Genomic DNA, 11,618 nt, shown 5'->3' on the forward strand with positions numbered 1-11,618 from the left:
CAAAAGCTGTCACTGGGGCTGTACCCAAAGGCTGCATATTGGTACCTTAGTGGTACATATTAGCCCCTAAAATATACATATTAGCACCTAAAATGTACATATTAGTACCTAAAATGTACATCTTACCACCTAAAATGTACTTATAAGCACCTAAAATGTACATATTAGCACCCAAAATTGACATATTAGCACCCAAAATTTACATATTAACACCTAAAATGTACAAATTACACTAACATGTACAAATTAGCACCTTAAATGTATATATTAGCACCTAAAATGTACAAATTAGAACCTAAAATCTACAAATTAGCACCTAAAATGTACATATTAGTACCTAAAATGTACATATTAGCACCTGAAATGTACAAATAGCACCTAAAATGTACATATTAGTTCCTAAAATGGACAAAAGTTTACATTTTGAAAAGGAACAGGCCCAGTGACGGCTTTGGACCTTTTTTTCTGAGAGTGTACCTCTAAACTAACCCATTAATCCATAAAAAATCAGAGGGAAATAAGAGGTGAATAACACTGATGTAGAAGCAAATAAGCCTAAACTTGACATAAACTGTAAAATCTGATTGGTTGATTTGAATGTTGTTCCAGGATCAACAAAGATCCAGATCCAGAAACATGTTGTACTTGGTGAAATCACGTTCACAATGTACATCTATATGCTGGAATTATACTTTTTAAATATTTAAGACATCTGAAAAAAATCACTGATGAGCTCAAAACATCATCTGAATTATCAGTCTATTGTTGGCTTGCCAAACTTTCTGGGTTTATAAAAGCAGATCTGAAGACGCACTGAATGACTTCTCATGTGCATCTAACCCTATCTGACTGAATTATACTCTCCATTATATTTCATAACCTGTTCAGCAGATTGAAACGCTGCACTCCATCACATTAGTTGGGGCGGCCCACAGCATTCGCTGCTACAGATTGTGTCCTCAATATTTCGCTACGGTTGAGGAAAGGAGGGAAATGAAGGGGTGTTTTGGGGGAAATGGGGCACAATGAAGGATTTGGAGTCTAATGTTCCCTGCAAGCATGTGAATCTCTCCGTGTGCATGTGTGCTTGCTAGAGCCAGAAACTAATGACTGCAATTGATCAAGATCAGACAGCCCATATTAATCTGTGTCTACACTTTTGGCAAAGCAGTATTTTACAGCATGTTTGGGGGGGTGGGTGGATACAGTTATGTACCATGACATTAAAACATCGTCCACTCAAAGGAAACTTAAATGTTGCTATGTGAAGCAGTGTCAATGAATCTGTAGTGTGTCTGAATTTATATAACTTTTTAGAGCATTTATTTGCATCATTCCATAGAGCAATATTTATACACTCTTAGAAGAAAAGGTTCTATAGAACCATAAAATGTTCTATCAGCGCTACGTATTTGGAACCTCTAAAAGGTTCTATACCCCCCTTTAGGGTTCCTTTTAACCACGAAAAAGGTTCTATATGGAACCTTTTGGGTTCATTCATTATCATTTATCATTTGTTTTGTCCTTTCCGGATTAAATATTTCATATTATTGACAAACATCAAGACCCTAAAATATATTTAATGCATGTGAATGATTACAAAACTTTCTATTACTTTTTAAAATTTCTATTTGTTTCAAGACATTTTTAGGTTTTGGAATTTCAATATTTCAATGACCGTGGGACTTATTTCATTCACAACACCCCCAGGAACACATTTTCTATTTCTTTTCTAATATTGTTGAAATTGCATATATATATATTTTTTTATTTGAATAGACTGTTACTCGCATTTAACATCTAGATAAGCACTGCGTGACCCTTATGCAAATGCCAATGGATATTAGATCAAGATAACTTCTTAGAAATTGACCTGTTGCAAATGTATTTTTGAGTTTGGTGCATGAAAAATACCTCAGATTTGTTTACTTGGAGCTATGGTCAAGAATGAATCACACTTGTAATATCACGAAGGGAATGTTTGAATTCATTTTCTCTTATAAGAACATATAATTAACCAAGAACATACTAAAGCCTCCTGTATAAGCGCTGACAATATTATAGTCAGGTTTTTCCTTGATTAAAAGGAAAGCAAAAGTCATGGAACAAAGGGTATTTGGGAAGTTTGAGCAACATCCGCTTAAAGGTCTGACGTCACTGCTTACCTGTAAGTGGGCGTTGGATTTACCTGTAGCCGCAGGTAAAATACGGCACGGCGGGGCGAAGGAACGAATCGTACCGATCAAAGCTTTAGTATGACCAGAATCTGAAAGCGCGTGTTGCGCGACATCGAAATCGAAACGTTTGACCCATTTTCAGTCAATGAATCAAAACAAAGGTCGCTGAAGTGGAAGTTTTAAGGAGTCAAAGGGAACATATTACACACTCGGCTACTTCCGCGATCTTGAACGACTAGAAGTTGCGTTCAAAACAATTGAGGATTTCATCCGAGCCTATGCGGTAAGTGTCTGACACTTTGACAAACCATCTGCTCTGCGAACGACGCCGAGCGACTCACTAGAACGCTCGCAATCAATGGAACCTAGTGGACGCGTTCTAGTTTGACGCTTGCAGTGGCTGTATCAAATTATGATAGATTAGCCATGCATATTTCTGTGAGGTTGATTAATATTGTTATTTTACTGCTATGGCATAGCTACATACGAGAACAGTTAGAGACACTGAAGACTAAACAATGAAGCATTTAAAATTGTACTTGACAGACAAACAGCATTTTACCAATAAAGCCAGTAGCCTAAATGTATTCCATCTGTTAAAATACTCAAATAAAGTGTTTGTGACTGGCCAGAGCACACTTACAGGCCTGCTTTACATCGACTTAACTCTAGTTCACCACTGATAATGAAATTTCAATACATTCGGATTCCATTCCCATCCACTTTATAGATCATCTGTCAAAGGTTAATGAAAAATGACAATACTTAACATCTATATCTGGAATTTTTGACTGGCATGTTGCTTTCTGAGAATCGGTGACCATATTCATCAAAAACGCATCACTCTTGACAAAGAACGCTAACCTTAAGCCAAACACTGAATATGAAAGGTGAAGTCACAAGGGAGTGTATTTAAAAGCACATGTTAAAATGAATAACTTGATGATCGAGTAATTCCTGCCCACCAAAGAAAACCCTCTTTCATAAATGTAAACATGCTAAGCATTAGCTTTTTTTTTCATGAGTAATATTAATATCTTGATATGGTTGTGCTGATATAACAGCTCTGAATCATGTTCATAAATAGATAAACAACCATTCTTTGGTATCTAGATACAGATCAGTTTGCTGTTCACATGTTTGGAATGCCTTTTAACGTTTAGTTGAAGGCACAGACACATATGCGTAGACACAGTATGAACATGTCCACTGTATGGTAGTTTGACGCATATGGCCAATCATGTATAATTTAGTGATTAATAATTTGGAAAGTATTTTCTTTCATTATTTGAGTTCACCATTGCACGGTTGTGGAATTTCTGTTATATCTCCAGGGTTGAGGAAGTAAAATGCAGTGAACATAGAATGAAGAATTCAAGGATTGTTTAACACGTTTATGTTTATATTCACTAAATAGCATTCGTCATTTTCCTTTGCTGTCATTGTTTACAGTGATTTTTGTTGTTTCTGCTTTGAACATATCTTTTAAATACTGTATAACAAGGCTTGTTTCACATATCTTTCATCTAAAGGGTAACTGCAAACGCATACACAAGTGTTCATTTGTTGAGCCATAAATGACAAGAATGTTTAGGCTATTGAGAACTACAAATTTAACGGTAATGAAATTTATTTAAAGGGTTAGTTCACCCACAAATGAAAATTCTGTCAGTATTTACTCACCCTCATGTTGTTCCAACCCCGTAAGACCTTGTTTTTTGCACACAACAAGTTTTCTCGTCGTTTGATAAACTTAAGATTGAGCCACTGTAGTCACTTGTACTATTTTAACGATGTCTTTAATAACTTTTTGAGGCCAGCAAGTTTCAATTCCTCAAGAAGCCTATGGACTAGTATGCAGGAATGATCCAGCTCTCAGATTTAATCAAAAATATCTTAATTTGTGTTCCAAAGATGAACGAAGGTCTTACGGGGTTGGAACAACATGGGGGTGAGTAAATACTGACAGAATTTTCATTTTTGGGTGAACTATCCCTTTAAAGTGAGGAGAAAGACGACATTAATATAGAAGTCGTAATTAAATGGCCAAATCTGAAAATGTCGTAAATCTGAAGTGATTAAATTGCCTGGATTCAATTAGATTTTCTGATTAATAAGTGCTTTTTGCTATGGCGTGTGAATCACAAAAGATATTGATAATGCTGTATTTTTAAATCATGCGTGCAATGTTCAGCAAAAATGGGCCGTACAATGAGTATGATTGAGCTGCACTTTTTATGTGTGCAGTGTGAATTCTGCAACCTGATAATATTGGCTCTTTTTAAGTGAGATGTTTGAAACATGCCGAAGAATCAATGTTTTGTGAACTCTCTCAGCTGTGATATATCTTGATGCATTAATGTCCACATTCCTGCAGGTCCTGAATGTGGTGAGTTATGCCTGGCCACAGCACAGGAACAAATCACAAGACACGTCCTCATAGCTCAAGCCGTTCTAGGGCTGATGGCTACAGGCAAAACCGCACATACTCCAGGGACAGCAGCACGAGTCAAGAGACCTGCAAGGAGAACTACAGCGAGCAACCTCGTAGCATAGACTCGCAGTTCCCCCGTAAAACCCACCCACACTACGCCAATGGACGAGGCTCGGAAACCCTGGGCTTTATACCGGGATCTGCAGACTCTCCTCAGGGTACTCAAGCCTGTGGCTCGTGCGCCTCCCTCGGCTGGAGTGGTTGCAAAGCTCTGCTTTGCTGCATTCTCACCTGTGGGCTTTATGGGTCACGCAAACCTTGCTTGCCACCCAATGAGAGCTCCACTGACAAACCTGAGCCAGAACCCAGGAAGCCCAATGGATTGGCACTGACCAACCCCACGTGTGGTGTAACCTATGAACCCAGCAAGCCAAAGCTACCAAGCTCTGGCAGCTTCAGGTATGGCGACGTCTACCTTGCTGGCAAGAAGGTGGACTACCCTGCCAACTCGGAGGCACATCCACGACGGACCAGGACAGCGGGGAAGGGTGACAACCAGCGGCCTATCAGCAATACCAGTATCTACTCTCGAGAGGATTTGGATCTAGACGACCTGGATGACAGCGGCACCGATATCGACTCGCTTATCACTAAAAAGCTTCTCGAACTTTATAAAATGCACCAGATCGAGCAGCTGGCAAAATGCACGTCTGATGTGTCCTTCTCTCGTAAAACCAATGAGATCAGCGACCTGATCAACAGCATTGCTCAGGACTACAACTTGGAGGAGCAGGAAGCAGAGTGTCGGCTTGTGCACGGTGTCATACGCATCAGCACCCGCAACAAGTCGAAAGGTTACAAAAGCAAAGACTATAAATCGCATGATGCAATGCAGCATACTAACGGGAGGGTGGATGGAACGCTGCCCGACAGTGGGAACGAGACCATGCCCTTTACATTAAGTGGTGAGTGATGCTAGTTCTGTTTGTAAGAGTGTCGGTAGGGAACGATGATGTTTGAATGTCTTTTGATGATATTTGTCTTTCCCTGCAGGGGATCCCGAGGTGCTAGTGTCAGAGTTGACACCGTCGGATGAGCTTGCCCGAAATATGAGAGGCCACAGCGGGAAAAGTAAGTGTCAACATTCATCGTTCTCCTTATCATTTCTGGTCTAGTACAGCCCCCATGTTGAGGCCAATTCTCATTGCACCGATACCGACCGAAGGCAACTGACACATTAGGCTTGTTTTTATGCCAATTGAACATGTTGAATCAGTGTTTTAGAATGTCTGAAAAGTGACACTGTAATCTGGTGACTGTCGCCGTTGAATTAGCCTTTAGCTGGCTTGATGTGAAAATATAATTTACTTAAAGGAGTAGTTCATTTTTTTTTTTTTTACTTTTGCTGATAATTTACTCACCCCCATGTCATCCAAGATGTCCATGTCTTTCTTTCTTCAGTTGAAAAGAAATGGAGGTTTTTGATGAAAACATTCCAGCATTTTTCTCCATATAATGGACTTCAATGGGAACCAAACGGTTCAAGGTCCAAAAGAGAGTTTCAGTGCAAACTGTTCAAAGGGCTTTAAACGATTCCAGACGATGAATAAGGGTATTATCAAGCGAAACGATCGCTCATTTAATAAAAAATAAGCTCAAATGGTCGCCTTGCTCTGTTCAGTGATGCGCATTCGTGACCCCTGTTCAAACTCGTTCAAAATTAACGAATCTTTTTTCGTGTCATTTGGTTCATTCAATGAACAAAATGAACAAATTGCATTTGAGCTTATATAACTTAAACTTCGTAAAAAAAAATTTAAATGAGCGATCGTTTCGCTATTATTCATCGTCTGGAATCGTATAAAGCCCTTTAAACAGTTTGCAGTTTGCACTGAAACTGTCTTTTGGACCTTGAACCATTTGGTGCCCAGTAAAGTCCATTATATGGAAAAAAAATCCTGCAATGTTTTCATCAAAAACCTTAATTTCTTTTTGACTGAAGAAAGAAAGACGTGGACATCTTGCATGACACGGGGGTGAGTAAATTATCAGCAAAAGTTTTTTTTTTTTAAAGTGAACTACCCCTTTAATTTACACGTTGGGATATGAACATGGTGGAATTGCACCCCGAGGATGGGGTATTGTTTTCTCAATGCCCTATTGTAATGGTTTCAATTCTAAATGTTTCTCATTCTCTACTTTCAAATGGGCATTCCTGCTTTTGATCTTCACCCCTCCCCCTCGAGAATAATGCCCTCACCCACCCATCCATTCTCCATAAACTGTAGTTGCTGAGCCTAAAGCTTTTGACAGTGAACACTAAAGCTTCTCACCTCATTTTACAAAAGTTCTTGAGGGGTCTTAGCTCGCCTCCAAGGAGTTTATCCAGTATTCCTCCATATCGAATCACATCTACCATTCCTCACATAATGGTGAAGCTCTCATTCTGTAACATGTCTAGGGGTCTCACTTTTCTGCAGAATTGTTGCGCTATGGAATCTTTCAATGCAAAAGATGTACTATAAAAGAGTGTGGTGTCTCTTTACAATCTATACAAAACTATGCATTAAAAAAAATGTTTTTCCTTAAAATTGTAATTCAGTTCTATTGATTACTGGTATTGAGAAAAGTGCAGTCAATTGAGATTAAGGTGCCGTCACATTTAATGTTGCTTTGCAAAATTTTGTTGGTGAAAAATAAAGCGGGACCACATGTGACAAAATACCACGAAGTAATAATGATGACAAAGTAAACTCCCTAAGTAAAAGATTAAACAAATTGGAATCAATTTATAATATTGATGTGTAGTTTTATACAAAACTACACTGTAAAAAATGTTGTTGTTTTTTTGTGAAGTAAATACTACTGAAAACAATGTAAAGGCAAGAATTAAAGTAAATTCCATATCAGTACTTAATTCAAGCGAGTAGAAATGAAAGTGTAAATATCAACTCAATAAAATTAAGTAAAAGTTACTCTAAAGTAAACATTTCTGATACTGGGGTTCCCATCATGTACTGGACCTTGAATAATTTTTGTTGTCAGTATTAGTAACTTGTCATTTTTTGACATTTCGAGTAAATTTTTGGTTCAAAATGACACATTCAAACACAAAAACGACCCATCGAATATTACCGCCATTGTGTATTGTACCAAGTATTGAGATCTTTGCATTCACATGATACATAACATGTGACATGATATAATATAAATTACTTAGATGATCTAAGTAAAGCACATACTACAAATGACTAATAAAATTCAATATTATTGTTTTGTGAAATGTAATGCAAAGGCAAAAGAAATTTCAACTAAATCGATATTAATCAACCTTTTACTTGCCAAGTTAATAGTACTTATTTTCTTTAAAATTTACTTCATTCCATATTCCAAGTAAATTTAACTTAAATATTTCTAATTAAAGCTACTGATAAATATGTTTAGGTTTTTACTTGCATTCTGGAGCATTTTCTGAGTGAAAAAAGTTGCCTATAGCTTTTTTCAAGTAAATCCCACTCCATTTTTTTTTTCAGTGTAGTGTACTGGAGCTTTATACAAAACTAGAGTAAATAACTGCCAGAACGAGCGCCCGTCCATTGTGGACATTTCATTTTGCTTTGTTTGCGAAATTATTAAAACTCCCCCAAATAGGGGTCACTGCCAAATCAAGAGGCTTGCTATTGATCGATTCACATATCAAAGTGCACCAAACTTAAACCCGATTAAATTTTGCCACAGGAAGTCCATCATTGTGCCGACTCCCATTGAAACTACTGGATTTTGCATACTAGCAACACTACATGCGACTGTACCTTAATTCAAAACGTTTGTTGCATCCAGAGTTGCACTTAGCAAGTTATACACCAACTTCAAACCGCTTGTAAATATCAACATGTTCTTTTCCTTCGCAGATTACTACTCGAGCTCGGCCACGGATTCATCAGGTGCTCCACTATTGCGCTAACACACCAGCTGTTCGCTCTCAATTACTACTGCCTAACTAGTGTTCTTCTCCTGTCCTTGTGCTCCTCTTATATTTCAGTGAAAGCAGTTATTATGCTAAGGACAGTCTGTGTTTGTCTGAATGCCCGAAGACTGCTGTTGTCCATTTTAGGCACAGTTTTTGTCATTTTCCTACAGAGTGTAACGTTCAACAAAGGAGCCTGTTGCAAAAAACTTGATGGTTCTCTACTACCCTCGCAGAAGCCATGCAGATAGATAGTTACATAATGGACGAGTTTCCTCACCAAAACATTGGCTTCAAAGGGTATTTAAGTATTGGATCTAATTATACTTTCGGAGACAAGTCTGCTGTCGTCCTAAGTGGTGATGTATCTATTAATATGCCTGTATTGAGCACTGATTAATAGCAACAAAGAGACTTCAATCAGTTGCTGTTCATCGGACTGCTTTGCTCTGTTAGCCCGTCCTTCAATGTCAACTTAGATGAACAATTGTTCTTTGTTTAAACGTTTTAATGCAACTTTTTAATGTTGTTTTGGGACTGTTCACGGTCAGATGATACACCCACATCTGTGTGGTGAAATTTTAAAAATACCTTGTATAGATGTAGTTTTTTGGTAACTTTTTTTTATATTGAAATAAAAAGGGAATTTCCCCTCATTTTTTGTATTCACTCATTGTTGTATTCATTTAAACTATACGCTCCATTTTATCTATTAAAGTGAGCGGTGTTGGTTTAGAAAACAAATCTAGTCCTGTATCATGTATAACATATTTACACTCAAACGTGTTCGAGCATTTTTCTCGGAAGATTGCACTGGTGTACGCCTCCTCCCTCTGTTTCCCTCAGGTCACTGTGCTATGAACTTGTTTGGCTGGTTTGACAATAGAAAGGAAATAAAATCCTAGTGTTTGTTGGAGTTGTACTTTGCGGAGGAGGGGCAAACTCCAGAGAAAATTCCCCTTTCAACTGTCCTCTTTTTGACACTACTATAAAAGAGATATTCTGATTTACTAGTCAAGCTACGTTAGTGATTTATGAAATACAGTTTTACGGGTTAATGGGAAGAATTTACGCATTTTCTTTTCTAAATGTGTGTGCTTGCATTTTGTTGCATTGCGTTTGGATTGTAAAACATTTCAGACCCTAGCAATGGCATGACAAGAAGAACACAGTGGTAAAATGTGTGATGCACAATGACACGGCATGAACATCTTTCTTAGCTAATTGTTTGGTCAGAATGGCAAAAGTTCAGATGTTTATGAAAGATAAGACAAATAAAAAATGTATTTCCGAGATAAATGGATGTCATAGTGAAAAACAGGTGACTCTCTTTCTCTAATGCATTGATGCATTTACTATATTAAAAAAAAAAAAAAAAAGTTGGCATAGGTAGAATTCCACATTGTATCTGTAGAATGTATGTAAAACAGCTTTTCTGTTTGGACTTAATCGTCACCAGAGGGCAACATTGCACACATTATGATGACAGAGGAACCTGAACCTAGAGCCGCTAGGCACTGGGTGATTCGAGATTGTGTGTGTGCGTTGTCATTGGTTTCTAAGTCAATGGTTGGATCATTATTGCAGAGATTATGTTTCTAGCATATTATATGTTTTGGCAACAGTTGTTTCCAACCATTCTTTCACAATTTGAGCCTTATGAATCATGACATTGTCATCCTGGAATATGCCCATGATGTGTCTTCCTACAAGGTTGATTAAAGCATCACACGGCATCAATTAGAGTTAGAAGAACTGTTGCCAAACATATATAAACATAATAACCACTGCAATAACTGGTAACACTTTACAATAAGGTTCATTAGTTAACATTAGTTAATGTATTTACTAACATGCACTAACCATGAGCAATACATTTGTTACTGCATTTGTTCATCTTTGTTAATGTTAGTTCATGAAAATACAGCTGTTCATTGTTTGTTCATGTTAGTTCACGGTGCATTAACTAATGTTAACAAGATTTTAATCAAGTATTAGTAAATGTTGAAAATAACATTAACAAAGATTAACAAATGCTGTATATGTGCTATTCATTATTAGTTCATATTAACTAATGTAGTTAACTAATGTTAACTAACAAACCTTATTGTAAAGTGTTACCCAATAACTTAATGCTTAAGCATTTGCCTATAAATCCAATCAGCAACTATGTCTATATTGTGTGCATACTCTAAATGCATAATGTGCATAACTTGTACATGCATGCTAAAGTCACATTCCTACAATGCAATGTGAATTTCAACACAAATTGAATTAAAATAATGCAAATGAATTAAATAAAAAAATAAAAATGCATTTTTATTTTCACTTGCAAACATGCAAGGATTGAAACATTTTGGAATCGCAAACAGTTGTACATGGTTTTAAGTAATACATATTATATAATATATTGCTGCTCAATTTATATCCTGACATCACTAAAGCGACTGAATAGAGTTTCTTGTAAGTCACTTGAGCAATCATCTGCTATAAAAACAAATGTGCTGTGCAAACGCTGCATCTACCTCTGTGCCACTGACCCTGTAGAGTCAGTCACCATGGTTACACTGTGTTGCCTATATCCGATTTTTTTGACCGTCCGTTTACACGTTTTTTCAATTGTGACCCATATCTGATTCATGTGTTTACACTTGACATAGCCTACTATCTGAAACATCGCTCAAGCTTAAAGGGATAGTTCACTTTGAAATTAATTTTTGGTATGTTTTAGATTACCTCAAGGGCATCCAAGATGTAGGTGTCTTTGTTTTTGGCAGTATTTTCAATTTTGATATTTTTAGGTCAAACCGTTGTCTGTCAGTCATATAATGAATGTCTATGGTCACCACCTCAAAGAGCATGCACCGAGAAGTCCAAATTAAACATGATTTAATGACTCATAAATGTAAGTACACATTGATGGCCTAAGACACGAAACGAACGGTTTGTGTGAGAAAACGAACAGTATTGTTCGTATTCTACGTGGTTACAAGAGGTAAAAAGTCTCCAAAAAGTACATGGCAAACACTAGACAGAGTGA

General features: G+C 37.2%; 1 protein-coding gene across 1 annotated transcript; it reads left to right on the forward strand.

Annotated features, from left to right (window-relative positions):
- The first annotated feature begins 2,161 nt into the window (after window positions 1-2,161).
- kdf1a (keratinocyte differentiation factor 1a) lies at window positions 2,162-9,234 on the forward strand. Its single transcript, XM_039660840.2, has 4 exons — window positions 2,162-2,460; window positions 4,555-5,576; window positions 5,665-5,742; window positions 8,523-9,234. Exons 2-4 carry the CDS (start codon window positions 4,574-4,576, stop codon window positions 8,573-8,575), a joined length of 1,134 nt encoding a protein of 377 aa, XP_039516774.2. The 5' UTR covers window positions 2,162-2,460; window positions 4,555-4,573; the 3' UTR covers window positions 8,576-9,234.
- Window positions 9,235-11,618: the final 2,384 nt, after the last annotated feature.

Source organism: Pimephales promelas, chromosome 12 (genome assembly GCF_988280905.1).
Source record: "Pimephales promelas chromosome 12, fPimPro1.hap1.1, whole genome shotgun sequence".
Taxonomy (NCBI): Eukaryota; Metazoa; Chordata; class Actinopteri; order Cypriniformes; family Leuciscidae; genus Pimephales; species Pimephales promelas.

What these genes read in the sequence shown, in the direction of transcription:
- kdf1a (XM_039660840.2), top strand. Translation starts at nt 4,574, where the DNA reads ATGCCTGGCCACAGCACAGGAACAAATCACAAGACACGTCCTCATAGC. An exon ending in CATGCCCTTTACATTAAGTG is followed by an intron (nt 5,577 to 5,664) that starts GTGAGTGATGCT and finishes CTTTCCCTGCAG; the next exon opens with GGGATCCCGAGGTGCTAGTG. An exon ending in GAGAGGCCACAGCGGGAAAA is followed by an intron (nt 5,743 to 8,522) that starts GTAAGTGTCAAC and finishes TTTCCTTCGCAG; the next exon opens with ATTACTACTCGAGCTCGGCC.